This window comes from Pseudoliparis swirei, chromosome 5 (genome assembly GCF_029220125.1).
Source record: "Pseudoliparis swirei isolate HS2019 ecotype Mariana Trench chromosome 5, NWPU_hadal_v1, whole genome shotgun sequence".
Classification (NCBI taxonomy): Eukaryota; Metazoa; Chordata; class Actinopteri; order Perciformes; family Liparidae; genus Pseudoliparis; species Pseudoliparis swirei.
Genome location: NC_079392.1, coordinates 12,485,104 through 12,502,283, shown reverse-complemented (window position 1 = coordinate 12,502,283; position 17,180 = coordinate 12,485,104). Strand labels below are relative to the sequence as shown.

Sequence of the window (17,180 nt, the reverse complement as noted above, 5' to 3'; positions counted from 1 at the left end):
ATAAAACTGGAAGAAATCCCAGCTTAATTAAGAGAAAAAAGGATTGTTGGACAAACAAACAAATGTATCCGCATATGTGACTGTCAGATAACTGTATGCATTCAAATCAAAAGGTCTCTGATTCACATGAATACACTCATCATCTGGAAGGTCAGGATGTTTGGAAGGAATGGCCTATATCACTGTTTTAAAGCATCCGTTTCTTTTCTCTTTTGGGTATTTGTAATAATTTCAGTCTTCGCAAAGAATTAAAATAAAAGTGAAATCAGCAATCTAATTTTTGCAGAAAGTCATGTTTACATGATGATTTGACACGTCTCCCAGTGTTAAAAAACACCTGTCGTTATGCAGTCTTACGACATAGCCTATGAGTTCTCATGAAAGATGGTGAAATTGATGCCGACACTTCATCTCAGCGGGCAGTGCCGACGCGGCCGAGCAGCTCTGTGACCTTTGTATGAAAGGTTTCCATCCTGGCATTTCACTGTCAGACTCCACCGTACTGCAGCAAGGTGAAGAGAAGCCTCCTCCGTGGGCACGGCGCTGTGGGCTGAGAGAGGCCAGCAGCACGGTCCACTGACAGACACCGTGCAGCTCGCCTTCATCTCGACACTCATTAACATCGCAGTTGTCCAAGCGGGTAAGTTTCCCTTTGTATCTGGATCACACTAATTTCTCAAAATATTAGATTTATTCATTAAATGTCACTAAAAAAGACTGAATACATGCACAATTCAGCCTCAGTGGCAGCGTGGAAGAAAATCAGCTTTTCTACTACGAGTAAGATATTTGCGAGTGCTTTAAAAAGTACCTTGTAGGAGTTTTTCTTACCACTAGCAATGTTTTGGTGAGCAGGTGAGGGATGCACTTGCATGAGCACTAAACGTGACACACATTCCTGCTGCAAGTTTCATGCAATGGCACGAAATCACAGCCAAGAAACATAGCAGTGTCCCAGGACAGTTAGTGATGGAGTGCTAGGATATGCTCCTAAATAACAGTAGTGTGTGTGACAGATGCTTTTCAGCCATCCGGGAAACACATCAATTAAAGTGGGCTTGTGACTTCAATCCTGCATTTTTACATACACACTTCCATAATGACATTTCTGGAACTGCATGAGTCCATCTGAATAGTCTGCCATTCCTTATTAGAGATGTATCCTAGCAGCATTTGACAAATTTCCCCTTGGGGATTAATAAAGTACATATCTATCTATCTATCTAGACCTCTCTGAACTCACCTGCTTGACGTTGTAGCCCGTCTTGGCGCTGGTCTCGATGAACATGACGCTCAGCTCTTTGGCCCTCTGTTCGCCTTCCTCAATTGTGATTTGCCTGTGAAGAGGTCTGGGAGTTATCATGAAAATATTGCAACTCAATGCATTCAAAATAATAGCAAAGTGTTTAAAGTGTGTGGGCACAAAGCGGAGGCTGATTTTCTCGCGTCAACATACAACAAGAGACGAGCGGCCGCCAGACAAAGACTTGCAGTAACGCCCACTAACTGCAGCTGTAGCTCCTTCTAGGCTAGTGAGAATACATCAGACTTATTAGCTAATGACTTGAGAATGATTAATGATATTGTCCTGCGAGACATTAATAACAGCCAATTAGCATCGCGTTTTAATGAATCCGGCAGGTTGGGTTTGGCTCTCGCTGTGAAACCGAGACTGTGTCAGGCGTCCATTAACAAGCACGGAGAGATCAGAGCCTTGCTGCTGACTCCACAGCAGCTGGTTCATTAAGACGGTCGGCTTGGATCAACCTGCCGCGAGTCTGCTGGAAAACAATGACGTAACCAGACTTCTCTGTTCCTCTGAATACAAAGGAAATCTTAGCTGTACAAACAAAAAGAAACCTCTCCTTTTCCCCGACTGGCTGTAACCCCAGTCTGAACACACGTTATGCTGTCGTGCAAAGCCGCACACAGAGCCACACTGTGCTGCTCCCCTGCATCACAGCACAGAAGAACGAGAGATTCTCTCTTTGGGAGGAGCAGCGAGGAGAGAAAACACTGCACTGGAGGTGTATTTGCATAATAACACCAGCTGACAGAGTTGCACCAGCGCTGCTGTGGCTATAACACCATCAGACCATTTCACAATGGGTGCAAAATATGTGGCATTCTCGCAATAATTCATGCACACCAGCGGAGCATCCGGAGTGAGAGAGCAGCTCTTACTTCAGCCACTGGGGATCACATCTCCTCAAAAGGGAAACGCAAAGGAGAGAGATGAGTCATGCAGAACAAAGACAACAAAAAGATCAATTTAATCCTCTTTTCCTCTCTTTTTTCTGTAGTGAAACCACTCATTCTCCGAGTGGGCATTAACTTGTAGTTAATAATGATAGATGTCCTTTTCATATATCTCTCAATATACTGTATATTAAATAAATAAATATATATTCAAGCCCTATTTACTTTTTAGTTTATAGGGTATGATTTAAATTGGGTTTCATATATACTATTATTAGTAGTGATATTGTTATTACTATTATTATTATTATTATTATTATTATTATCTAGCCAAGATCTTCCTCGTTGCCAAAGTTTTGGTACATTTTGTAAAAAGTTGAATACAATCTTATGTAAAACTGAAACACCAAAGTATGGTTTACATTTTACAGCGACCACCACACAGAGGATAACAGCTCAACCCTGTCGTTCTTCTCTCTTCTCTCTTTGTTTTGGTCTCATGGCCCCAAACTTCACGGCTTGGGTTCAGCAGCTGTTTCCAGCCCGCTGATGACTCCACAGTGCACCGGCTGAGCAGACACAGTTAGCGGCGAGCATTCAGCTGCCTGGTGTACGATGCACACTTGGTTTCCTCATCCAGGGCTCCCGGGACTCTGCAGCCCCTAAGCTGTGCATACTCCCAGCCCCTCGGTCCTTAGCATTGTGAGCAGCTCCACCACGCATGAACAAAGAGAGCCCAGTGACGGGAGGCGCTTCTCTTGAGCGACTGATAACCACATTGCACCATATCACAGCAAAACCCTTGAAACTCTGCTTCTCCTCAAGGGATGTGTCAGCTAGAGCTAGACGTGTCAGGGTTGATCAAGTGTTGGACAACGGTACTAAATTGACCTATTTTAGGATGTTTTTTTAAAGTCCAGCGACACACAGCTACCTCGAAACACACCCAGAGAGAAACACACTACATTCCTGCCAGACTTGTTTCTCTCCCTCACACTGATGTGTTCCAACTCAGTTGTCTATGTCAGCCACATTATTTACAGCGCTGTCAGATCAGGTGCCAAGTCATGTCCTCAGACACCGACATGCCACGCCTATTCTTTTTCATTTGATGTATATTTCGATATTGTCACAAAGTAAATCCAAATAGACTTGTCAGTATCAGTTCTGACAGCGTAGCGTCGCTAAAGGCCCCGAAATCACGGAACAGTGCCCACAGTGACAGCAACATTTATCATCGCCTGTATGTGCAACTTTTACTGGCTCACATTTGCATGAGGGGGAAATGTGGTGCGGTCCTTTTCTGCACTGATTGGAGCAAAAAACTGTCAAGCTCATACACACAGCGATGAGGTGGAGCAAATTAGGACAAGAGGCAGATGTTCACGCAGTAAATAGCCTTAAATTCTATTTCAGGGAACATTTACTGGACTTAACAGACCCAATTAGGACCCAACTTAATTGTCCTAAAATAAATTACCTATACATTAAAGGGAAACGGTTCAGTAGTTTTCAGTTCAGTTTTTTCGGAGGACACATTTTAATTTTTTTGTTTTGTTTAACGCCTCACCTGCTGTGAATTAATATTACAGCTCAGTCTTTATTTTATGGAAACTCATTGGAGATTAAAAATGATAATGTAAACTTGAAAATGTAAGTCCCCAATAGCATTATAATTGTACACATATTATATGTAATTTGACTAGATTGAAATGGAAAGGGAAAAAAAGCTGTTCAACGATTCACTTTCAAAGTCGTACTAGTTGTGTGAAAATGAAAATTGGCTTTTTGCAGTTTACAATACGGGCTTCCATACAATTTGATATCATCTTAAATATGCTCCTTACTACATTGTGGAATCACATGGGATCCTGCCAGGTCTTACTGTACCGTCACAATTTAAATCTCAAAAACAAAGCGCCTGCCTTTGGTCTGTTGTCATGGCAGCCATGAACTTATATTGACAGATCCAGCAGGAAACTGCCCTCCTCAGCACTTTCCTTTATGCATGCCCTTCAGTCAGTCGCACGTTGTTTCTAAGACAAAGAATGCCAAAGGCAACTTATTTCCGCTGCTCAAAGTACGGTAGATCCTCGACATGCTAATGCGGTGTACATGTTACATGAAGCTGACAAGACAAATTCAATTATGTGTGCCTGATTTATGCATGGTAATCTGATTCTGAGCCAGAGGATCAAACCCAATCGCTCCACACCAACATCGACAATGTTGGCTCACCGTTTTCTCAAAATGACACAAGATCAGTCAACCGGACCAGAAAGTAGATGGTCAGCTGTTTTAGCAAAGTGTCGAGCAGACGCCATCCCTTTATTTTATAGCGACATCAGCCTCCAGCCTCATAGCTCCGGTGACACTGGGCATGTGTCATGTGCCACAGCTGCCAGTCATTCAGTAGCCTCGGCTCAACATAATATGACTTTAAATCTGTATTCCATCTCGAGCAAAGAGAATGCAGCATTTATTCATTTTGGCACAAGCTATTTTATGGTTAAATTCTCCCTGTATATTCCACGACTGTATATTTCAGTTTCACGACATCTCACCTTTACCCTGTTTCAAATCGATGTCTTTCGCCCTTCTCAGCTGTATTAAACAGCAGCCGCCCCCTTTCTTCACTATAGCGTTATGTTCATTAAAAAAAATAAGTCCCAAGTGCACACCGATCGTGATTGCTCGAGTGTCACCGGGGACTAAGTCACTGAGTTATTGCTTTGAAAGGGGACAAAATGATTGCTTGCTTGTAGAGATTAGAGCTGCTGAGTTGCCAAATGTTCTAACTTAATTACGATGACAACACGCAACATAACCTGTTATGCTAATGAGTGCATTCATTCAGATATTTGATACAGAAAGAAGCAAATGTACATATCTTCATGAGACTTACTGAGGTGGCATTATATAAAGATTCATATGTTAAACTAAGGAGTTATTTTTGGCCTCAAGATAATTAATTCTGTCTCAATAACATACAGATGTATTCAGCAGGACTCTCTGGCATCTAATCAAATCATCTCCTCTGCAGGGAGTCAGTCTGATTCTTTTATCATGTTTTGTTCTCGAGGATGCTCGACTGAATGTTCCCACAGGCCGACAGACGGACTGACACTTTGCACATCGTGGTTGCCATGGTGCCGAGACATAAAAGGAGACGAACGCGCGCTACAGGTGCCGTTTCCTCTGGAACATACGCACCTCTTATCCACCAGGTCTGTTTTGTTGCCGACGAGCATGATGATGACATCACTTCCTCTCTCTGTTCTCACGTCCTCAATCCATTTTGACGTCTGCTGGAATGAATTCACATCTGCCGAAGAGAAAGGACGACGCTTAGTCAAATTATGACAAAAGATGCATTTTGTGCAACTGCAGCAATTTTCAAGACACCGACACCTCTCCTGTTGCTACTACTCTAAACTAATCGAGTCACATTTCATCTGGAGTTTCAAATGGACGTGCTTGGTGTTTTTATAACAGCTGGCAGGAAATAATCTGCGGAAATCTGTGCGTTCAAAATGTGCCCAATATTTTGGATTACCTCCCGCAGCTAATTATTCATTCTAGACAAAGATCTTACACATCTTGATGTTAAGATATCAGCTGATCGATAGATATATACACAATGGGAATTACACATTAAAGCCACAGTAGCACGTTGGAGGTCCCCATAAATCCCTTTGAGCTTTGCCAGGTCTACCGAGTGTGCAGACTTGCGGACCTGCAGACTTGGGAGCCGGTTTTTATTCTTGGACTGGGAAGGTGTGGAAAGAAAAGGAACATGGTTTTGAGGTTTTGGTAACAAATTACATTATATGTAATTTGCACTTTTAAAGATTTAAAAAGAAGCAACAGATAGATGTGAGAAGGACTAAATATCACTTTGTCATGGAAATTGATTCTCACTATACTGAAAATTACATGGTTTTAAAAACTAACGTTGAATACTTCTGTTTCACTTGACTGATGACTGTTAAGCAGAATACATTCGCGAGGTGATATGATATATTCAGGATCAACTTTCTAAAAAGCATTAATGTCATTATGCGCTATAAACACAATGCATATGTATATAAATGCTTATGCATTAATAGATATACAATGTATTTGGTGCGGTGCAAGCATTAATACATTTCTGCTCCAAGAAGAGCTCAGGACATGTAGTCTTTAAAGTCAAACTCAAATATTTAAATTAATATAACTCTTTCAAGTCACTATCTATACCCAATTAGGAAACATAATGGCGATTGAGCCTCTGGCCCCCTGATGAAAGTACATTTTCAGTATCAGGAGCTCGGTGTCTATGGCGACATTCCCGAAAAAGATGCTGTATTAAGTTATTACTGATGTAAATATGTCCTACCGCTGCAGCTTCACAGTAAAAGCACAAGTTGACTTGTTACGGAGTCACAGGAAATGTGTTCGACACCGGCTGCTATCGTGTATCAAAGGAAGCCTCTACAAAAGAGACAGTTTGAAATATGGCAGGGAGCAATGGAACATGAAGGAGCAGCCGCAGTGAACTGTGAGACGTGGGTGTCACACCTCGTGCAGTGCGCAGGATAAAACCAGATCACGGCTGCACACAGAATAAATAAAAAAAGCGTGACTACTTAATTAAAACAACAATAGCTTGTTCTGCTGCCCCCAGTAATGTTGGACCTGTAGTATTTAGCTACCTTCGCTGTGACCACTGTATCAACCAGGACGGAGATAATTTGAGAAGGGGGGAAAGCAATAAGTCTCATCTGAATGTGCCGTGTATCACATTTGCTTATGGGAAATATCAAAGAGGTGTTTGTTAAATTGCAAGTTTGATTCTCCTCCACAGTAAAATCATGAATGTTTCACTATTAGAGACAGTGAAGGTTTTGGTTTAAAAAAAAAGATAAACTTATTAAGTATGATTACAGATGAACCCTAGCAGGTGGAACAAAGCCCACTGAGGGTTATGAAATGTACATATGTCATAAGGGCACACTGACTTGTAATGTCATAGACCACCACGGCCACAGTGGAGTCCCGGATGTAACTGGGGATGAGGCTCCGGAAGCGCTCCTGTCCCGCTGTGTCCCAGAGCTGCAACCTCACCTGGGGTTCAGAGAGAGACAGCCGAGGACACTGAGATTATTCAGATAGAAAGTCAGAGAGCCTGGGAAGTCGGTTCCCTCCACACACACACATAAACACTCACTCACACACACACACACACAAGTACACAACACAATGATGGCACGAATAGATATGCATCTAAGGGTTTTCAGTCGCAACGTCCACACTCATTTATATGAGTGGAAATAAGGCATCCGAGGTCGTGCTGCAGTATGGAAAGATTCCTCGAGCTAAACAGACATGCAGACATGTTGCATTCATATACATAGCAAGACAGACGCTGTTCGTCAATGAGCTGATGCATTACTGTGGCAACGAGCAGACAAAAAAGCTGCTGGCACATAACATGTCACATGACAGTGTACAGCTGTAACTGAGGCTTCTTACCGTTCGATCCTCCAAGTACATGGTTTTCGACAGGAAGTCAATTCCAATTGTGGCCTGGTTTAGGGGAAGAAGACATCCTTGGATCAGCATGATCAACACGGTATTTACAGAGGAACACTGAGGTTAGGGATGCAGAAGGGAGACAAGATGATCCGGTGGTTCATTACAGTCCTGATCACATAACCTCGCCTCGCGTAGGGTGTAAGGAACACCTGTGAACTCTAATGCAATCCAATACAACAGCACTGCAACAATAAATCTGTGATTACCTTAGAGTTTATAATGTCTGTTTGTTTTTTAAGTGGAGCAGTGTTTCTCAAGTGTTTCCCCCCCGTAGACCCATGTTGTGTATTTTGAGCCAACCTGTCACCCGTATTTTGAAACCAAAAAGGTTCAAGGGAAATTCACACGCTCCATTGTTGTTGTCCTCAAGCTGAAAATATATACACGTTGAACACTTGACAAATGACATGCATTTGGACGGGAGTTAACAGGCTTTAGATTCAATGTAATAAGTAGGCTACAATTATGATAAAGCGCTTTAACACCACATTTCATACTCATACATTCATACACTGATGGCTCAGGTGACACCTGCCCATCAGCAGTAACTAACATTCATACACATTCACACACCAAATGCACAGGTACGGGAGCAGTTTGGGTTTAAGGGTCTTTCCCAAGGGAACATCGACACGGGTTAACGAATCTGGGGATCAAACTGCCGATCCTCTGATAGAAGGACGACCCTGTTCACCACTGAGCCACAGTCAAATCATCAGAACGATACGATCATTAAGGCCTCCTCTGCAGACATACATGTTAAACTGAAGACTATGGAGGAAATTCTGCAAATGTAATCTGCGACCCTGATGAAGTCTCCTCAGACCCCGCCTGTGGTTCCCAAGGCAGTCTTTGGGAACGACTGCAGTTTGTCAGCTATTAGTGTACTAATAGCTATGAATGTGCTAATAGCTATGAATGTGCGAAGAGCTATTCCACTTCAATAATAAAAATTTTGTTTGAGGACGATTTTCATACTCAAATGGGCTGCTTAAAATCACGGCTTGTATTCTCTCACATTACCCATTTATCAGGGCAATCTAACGACAACCCTTGTTGTGTCACGAGGCAGATGGCGCCGCGTGTTCCCTCTTCATGGGATGTTTACTTTCCACAGCCACGCCCGCGGCTTTCTGCCTGCCGCGAAATCACCGATGTACAAATCAAAACCTAGAAATGTAATGCTTAACTGAAAATCTGGGTTTATTTATGTGACTAAAATCTTTTTTTACTTTATGCCAGAACTGTTCCTTATACTCTATTAGAGTGTATGCACCTTAACAATTCCTATAAAAATTAAAGAGACAGGTGGAACGATACTGGTAATGACAGCTGGTTAAGGCAGATTTCATATGGTGCATCCAGATGTTTGACGTCTCAGTGAGCGAAGGGATGAAAGTAAAGCGGGCTCGATGGTAGCGGGTGTGCAGGACTGACCCAGGATCCCGCACCAGTCTCCAGCTGCGTGTGTAGAGCGTGACCTCGGCCAGCCAACTGCAGCAGCGGCCAGCTGGAGCACGCACTGCAGGGGGCCGATAGGCCTGATGGGCTGATTTCAACGGAAATATGCTACATTCTATTGGTACCAAGATACATTTGCCCTAAGCAGGTGGGAGGAGGGACATTTGTGTGTCGTCTACGGCACCACCCACTTTGAAAAGGACTGGGTATCAGCAGCTTGATCACGCACTTGTTTCCTTGGCGATGCCAGCTCCAACAGTGGCCTAACTCAGAGAGTCTGGCACGAAGACAGGAGGTCGTCTATACTCTTCCCTTATACTCAGTCTCATCGAGCCGCGCTAGGCTGGAAAGAATTAGGATTATAAAGTACTTGATACAAGATTAATTATAGTTCGAGAGATAAGAAAATGACTTGTTTGGCCGTTTCAGCACCAAAACAGACTGCTCAGACAGGTTATTATTATTCTGGCAGAATATGCTTGAAATCAACTTCCAGAAACGGCTGAAAAAAGAAATCACTCCCCATTAAAATAACTTTTAAATTACAGAGCGTATTTTAAATGTAGGTCACTTGAGGAAACACTGAAAAAATAAGCTTAATTTGGACACAAGCATGGAGATGTGGCAGGAGTTTCCCCTTTGGGTGTGGCAGAGGTGCTGAAGGCTCTTTCTGGCCACAGTTTTAAATATAGAATCAGTTATACGCATAAGATCGCCAGAAATTATTAATATGCCTATTCCATTTTTAACTACCGCACATTGTCAGAAGGCAGTCCGTGGCTCTCAGGCTCATTCTGCCAGGCACTAGGGCAAATATTTGTATTTTGAACATATCTAAGGGGATTTCACTCACATTATATTTTAAATGGTTTTCTTTCTTACTTGAATATGGCCACGTTTTTCACAAGTGAAATCCTCACTAGATTAATTGATTATGACATTAAGAGATCATGAAGACTTGGTCCATCATACAATAGGATTTAAGAGGACAAATCAAACTGACGGTGATGCGAAAACACACCGACTCCACATAATACAAGCAGCAACACCATGGCCGAGATCAGAGGGAGTGAACTGTTTCTTACCAAACTGCCATGTCAGCAGATCAAAACTAGTTTTTGCGGTGGTCAAATTGCCGTGAGTATTAAAATCTGGGAACATCTTTAAAAAAAGAGTGTTTTTTAAGGGACACTTTATACATTTTCAACCAGATTGTATCACCAATCCAATTTCAAGCATATCAAGCGCTGGCAGTGCATTATGGGTTGTAGTTTAAAAAATAAAAAAAATTACCACAGCCCTTTTTCTCATGTAGCAACAATTTCAAGGGACTTCTGGGATATAATGCTTTTTCGTTCTCAATTATCATTGTGAAATGAAAATCTTTGGATTCAGGACAGTTGATCAGATCAACTAAGACGAATTAAACTGTCACCTTTATCTTTGGTAAGATCTTAGTTCATTTTACAGACAAAAACATGAATAACATTTTTTTTAAAGAAAATAATCTGATTAATCAATTGATGAATCAATGAAGAAAATAATAGTTTGTCACAGACCTAGTTCAGACAATTAGATAGAGGTAGTTGTGACTTTTGACAATCACATTATAGACCAGTCCTGCATCTAGATCAGGGAATGGTATTGTTAACATACACAAGATATGTTCTCAATTATATGATGTGTATATTTGATGTCTTGTCATATGCATACCTTATAGGGTTAATCCTGTCACTGGATGGACAAAGAGAACAACCAATAAGAGGTACTGAAGATGACATGTGACAAATAAAGTTTTGCTTTGGATAGCGAGAGTTCCACAAACAAAGTGATGCCCCACGTTCTTCATTCCTCCGTAATTATATTCAATTACAGCCACGATCGCTGTACATGCCACACAAGTTAAACTGCTAACAGGTATCCGGGTAGGCGTCACAGTGGGTTTGTCTGCACTCCAACATGATGACTCAGCGAAGATGGAAATCACATCAATGTGAGACATTTCCTCTCAAGTACAACTGCGCTCAACCAGATGTTATTGTAGGCACCGTAAACACATGTGAAAGTGTATTCAGCAAAAGATGTTTTGGCCATAATGTTATCTCTGTGTGTTAACATTGACTGTATATTCAGACAGAATTTGTAGTTCACAAGAACACCATTTACATTTGTGAATTCTCAGAGGAAGTGTGATTAATGTGTTTCAGCAGTGAGCACAACACTGCAGTGATGGAGTCGGCCTCGAGCATCGTGAAAAATTTATCTTTTTAGGCTTCGGGGACCATGTTTGTGTCCGGTTAGGCAGAGCACGCGTCAATCAGTGCCCCTTGAGGCGCTCCTTTCAGCTAGAGCTAAACTTAAATACCAGATATATGATTTTAACTTATTATTGTCGTCTTTTTTTCTTGTTGTGGCATTTCTTTGCTTTTATTCAAATGGAGAATCTGAACACTTGTTTTACCACTGCTGCTCCCACCAGGACTTCCAAAGCCCTCCAACTGGACTCTGTTAACCCTTGTGTTGCCTTAGGGTCATTTTGACCCGAATCAATATTACACCCTCCCCCCGCTTTAGGATTAATTTGACCCCATTCAATGTTTAATGTCGGTGTTCTTTCGGTAGTCAACAAACAAACATAAAGTGCCTCACACTTAAACTTGGAAAACAATATTAATTCTAATAATTTTCTGGAGGTTTTAATTGCTGGCGTCAAATTGAACCCAAAGGGTAAAATATGTTAGTAAATATAAAGGTAATAGGAGGGTGAAACATTGAATCGGGTCAAAATGACCCAAAGGCAACACAAGGGTTAAGACAACAAACCCCGAGTCACAGTGAGCATGCTGGCTATTTGCTCACAGCGCCGTTTGATAGCAGTTTGTGAGCACGCAAAATCCGATGAATTTGGAATTTACTTCCCAGCACCAGAGGGAACAGATCAGTCAATGATTGGGCCTTCTCCACCAGACAGCAGGCTGTGTATGTAATATATGTTGAACTCAACAATTACAGCTCGATACATTTCTAACCACAGCAGAGCCAATCGTGCCGGTGCAAATTCATAATTAGTCTATTTAACTCATTTTCCACATGTCACAAAGCATCATGGGTACTTTATTTTAAATGAATCAATCCAGCAGATTGAAAGAGAAGAACTTGTCGCTGGGGCTGGCTGCAATAGAGTTCAATACAATCGGAGAAGACAACAGAGGATGAGGGCTCCCATAGTTCAAGGTGACATCTTCAAACTGTGGCCGAGTGTGTGTGTCCGAGCGTTTTTGATTAAATCAATTATTTGACCAATTGATGGGGCTATAAATAGTAAAACATTTCCTTCAGACCAAGACGACGTCTTCAAGGTTCTTGTGTTGTCTGACAAGAAGTCCTAAACCCAAATGTGTTCAATTTACCATCACAGAAGACAATGGAAAAAGAGCAAATTCTCACAATTGAGAAGCTGGAACAAATGCCCTTTTTTTTATTCGTAAAACAGTGAGCAAATAAGACTTTCACATTATTCCAGTTTGATGCTGTTAACTTAAGTAGGGCAACACATATTTAATAGATTATGTGGACGAATTTAGTGAAAATAGTCAAGATCTTTATTGATTTATCCTGCGCTTCACATTGTCCCATTCTACATTCTGTTTGAATGACCAATAAATCAGATCCGCCTGTTGCTAGACTAAATATCTGAGTGTTTGGGCAGAGCAGACAGATGCAGTCGCAGCCTGGTGGCCAGGCCTGACTGACAGCTCTGCCTCTGGGGGGCTGCGAGCCCTTTCGCATGTGCGATCAGGCATTGAGGACGCCTGCCTCTGTCGCTCTCGGCTGGGTGGCTGCTTGATGGGAGGCTGCTGCTTTATAGGCTGCAAATCTGGCTCGCCTCGCTCACCTCCCCCGGTTGACTGAAGTCACAACCACGCTCGGTTTCATCTTTGTGATGGGCCCTCGCTCTCTAAATACACTGCTCCTCTCCCTTTGAAAAGGACTGAACTGGATGTGCTCAGATCAGAGAGCTCGACATGAAAACAAAACAAAACACGTGCAGTGATTTGGTATGCAGGCCCCGGAAACGGCGACTTCATAAATCTTCTTATCGGGGAAGACGTCTCCTTCAGGCTCATAACATCTCTCCACCCTCACCCGCAAATGTAGCAGCCCCGCCCCCCTTCATTTCGCTCTATGAGCAGCAGCATACACATTCAAACTGAGCTAATGTATGCAGCATTTCAATTAATACTCAAAGTTCTCTGGAGTTATGAGAAAAAAAACAGCATTAACAGCCCTACCTGTCACTGAGAGCACACACACACACACACACACACACACAGAGAGAGAAGAGAAGGTACACTTTTAGCACAGGTTGTGGCACATAACAGAATCATTAATCCACTTTTTGGTAAAAAAATAATGAAATAATAAAAACAAAAAGGCGACGTAATGAAGAAAAGAGTTTTTAAGCAGTGGATTCAAACATCTTTGTTTTACATACAAACAACAGATTTTCGTATTCCTCATGGCTGCTGCTCACAGGCTATTACAATAGAGTGGGGCAGAGACAGAGAGCATTCAACCGCATATGGGGACATTATTAAATAAGCAGATGCTATCTGCCGGGCCTCTGTCCGCCTCGCACTCGGCCCGACCAGCCCACTTAAAAAGGGCGGATGCTAGGCGCCGACTTTGATGACTGTCAGATTTCACGGAAGTTGATTTATTGACGTGCATTGCGGTTGGGAGTTACAGCGGCGGCCTTGGAGCGAGGCAGACTGCATTCAGGCCAGGTAGTGGTTACTCTGTCACGTTTACTCCCCATGCATTATAGGATATTCATCTCACTACAGTCATAACACATTGTGTCAACATTTGCCCCCCAAAATCTACACCCTCTAAATGGAGCTGTACTTGTACAGAGCTTTCATACACTGATGGGAGGAGCTACGGCTCCATTCAGCAGTAACTAACATTCACACACATTCATACATCATAGGCACAGCTACGGGAGACATTTTGGGGTTGCCCAAGGACACATCGACATGGGCTAGCGGAGCCGGGGATTGAACCGCCGATCATCTGTTTGAAGGACGACCCTGCTCAACACTGACTAACCCTTTAAGCCACATGTGTCAAACTCGGGGCCCGCGGGCCGGATGTGGCCCGAATGAATTATCTTTGGCCCGCATGATCAAATCTATTTACTATTAGAGCTGGCCCGCCGGTATATCGCACGCACCACCATAATACCACAAATCCCACAATGCACGTTCCGTGTGTCGGCACGTCATTCGCGGGCCCACGAATGCGCGCCTCACAGTCTGTATGACATATCACTTCTGTCAACTTTCAACTATCCCTCTCCCCAAAAAATGGCTAAACGAAAGGTAGAATTTGAAAACAGGAGTTTTCAAGACAGGTGGGAGGCTCAGTGTATGTTCGCGGATGTAAATAGGAAAGCTGTGTGTCTTCTGTGCGGTGACAGTGTGGCTGTAATGAAAGAACACAACATAAGGGCGCGATCACACCAGACGCCACTTTTAAAGTCGGTGGAGTCGTGTTTCGATTTAGAATTATAAAGCTCTTCGTAGTTAATTACCGCTAATATGAGCGTCTCGTCGGGAAAACAGGCGCGCCTAAAAACGCTCGTAAAAACGCACCGCGTGGCATTTGAAAGACATTCACACGCCGATTTGCCGATTTTGAAGCCCAACAAAGCAGGTTTGAACTGCTCAGTAATCTATTTGCAGCTGAAGTGGAAAACGCACCATCAAACCTCCACATGGAGCTGATGGAGCTCCAATGCAGTGACACGCTGAAGGCAACATGAGTCTGTGGGCTGCAGAGTTTCCACGTTTATCCCCGACACAAGGCCCCAGCTGCCTCCCAGGCTGCTCACACCTCTCTATGTGTGGCAGCACATACCTGTGTGAACAACTGTTCTCTTTGATGAAGAGAAACAAAACTTCACCCAGGACTCGTCTTACTGATGAGCACCTTCACTCCATCCTGAGGATTTCCTCAGCTCAGAGCCTGACCCCAGACATTGATGACCTTGTATCCAAGATGAGACACCGAGTGTCTGGCTCAGACCAGTGAGCATCAGAGCAGCAAACGGTGCTTTGACGCATTTTCAGTTTATAATTTAGTTTAACTTTTGCATTTTTTTCCTCTTGCTACTACAAGACATTTGATTTTTCATTGAAGTAAATTATTTTTGGCTGTTTGCCTGTAGAAAACGTTTTCACTTGAAATTACTCTGGAAAAACTGCAGAGAGGGCCATAAGCAATTAATGAAACAGATTTTATTACTTTTATTTTTATTTATTTATGTATTTTTTTTATTCATTCATTTCATAATTAATGTTGTTTTATAGGCAATACTCTATAGGCCTTGTTAGTTCCAGGTTCAATAAGTGCACTAAGGTTCTTTCAATACATTTTTTATAAACGTTGAACCCATCTGGACCTTTACTTGTATCAATTTCTTCATTTCGGCCCACTGTGTTTTTGAGTTTGACACCCCTGCTTTAAGCCCACGACTCCACCCTGACCTCCTGAGCCTTAATATTAACATATTTAGTCACTCCTTTTATTATTCAGTGTCTTGTATCTATTTGGAGGATTATCATGCTCACATTTTTGGAAATACAGTTCAATCATTTGGGGAATACCAACAGGAAAGTAAGTATTCAGTAGATTCAGAGAGTTGAGCTGCGGGCCTCAACCTTTTGGGCAGTTATTTGTTTACAATTTAGCAAATTGGCAACATTGAAAGTGTGTTGAATTATCAACGAGCAGATCCTGTTCGGTCTACAGACAGCTATCATTGGTTTACTTAGATTCTGAAGTGATGAGGATATTTTTTACCCTCATGAAGTCTTTTATTTACTTTTTTCTGACATCGGATGTAATGATACCCTCGGAAAGGGCGAGTTACATTGAAGTTTATAATATGTGCATCGTGTCTCCGTGTTTAGATTTGAGTTATGACTGAGGAAAAGTACTAATTACAGACTTTAAAAAATACAGTCGAGTCATCTTTCCATTCTACCAATCATCCAGCAAAAACAGAACTCATGAACAGATTAATTACTTCTCCCACTGTTGAGATACTGATAAGGTAAGATGTTGGGTAATCAGCTGATAACTGTTTCCCAGCCTTTAAGTCTGCAGCTAAATTTGCCCAAATATAAGCCTGTTCCATAGTAATGTGTGACAAAGAGATTCAGCAGTTTAACAACACAAAGACATGAGCCCTCGCAGTCCGTGTGAAACGTCTGGCTCTGTAGTCCGTCATGACTTACAAATGTAAAAATATAAGAGACTATAGCGGCATCTGTGAAAGCGCAGCATCACAGAGCTCACACAGACAATTTAATCTCCACAATGAGCCGCTCAAGTCTCATTACAGTCGCACAGCACTCTGAAGAATAGGGACATGTTTGGGGTGTTTTTCTGCCTCTTGTGGTTATTAGCAGGATGCATTAGTAAGACCAAACCGGTCTTTGTAGCAACAATGATAATACAGCTAAAACTAACAAATGTGGCATGTTGTGAAATACACTAACTGGCACAGAGTTAGACGAGAGGATGGAGACCCTTCTCGTAGCCGTCTGTTTAATGTGAAGCTACCGCCAGCAGCTGGTTAGCTTAGTTTAGCACAAAGCGCCGTCAACAGGTAACAAAATCTGCCCTCTGGAAATAAGCATATCTCCCAAAATGCCATATTCATTTAATAAATGTTCATACCTGGAGGCAGAGAGCTTCAAGTGTTATGTATACTGAAGAGGACAAGAAAGTCAAATTAGAGGGAGCAGGTGAGAAAGAACTGAGGCAATCTAGAGAGAGCGCTGCAGATGATTTCAAGACAAAGCCAGATTAGCACCGGGATTTGAGAGAGTGCAGCTGGACCAAGAGGCTGCAGAACATTATTAACTTTACTG

At 42.4% G+C, this 17,180-nt stretch overlaps 1 protein-coding gene across 2 annotated transcripts in view; it reads right to left on the bottom strand.

Annotated features, from left to right (window-relative positions):
* The window catches only part of rab6ba (RAB6B, member RAS oncogene family a), a 47,941-nt gene that overhangs the window by 9,011 nt on the left and 21,750 nt on the right, over positions 1–17,180 (bottom strand). The window contains exons 3-6 of one of the 2 annotated variants that reach the window (XM_056414863.1): positions 7,714–7,767; positions 7,200–7,335; positions 5,413–5,524; positions 1,244–1,337 (exon numbers count right to left, since the gene is read on the bottom strand). In XM_056414863.1, coding sequence (XP_056270838.1) covers positions 1,244–1,337; positions 5,413–5,524; positions 7,200–7,335; positions 7,714–7,767 — 396 coding nt within the window. The remainder of the gene's footprint in view (positions 1–1,243; positions 1,338–5,412; positions 5,525–7,199; positions 7,336–7,713; positions 7,768–17,180) is intronic. The other variant, XM_056414864.1, reaches the window with a different exon arrangement.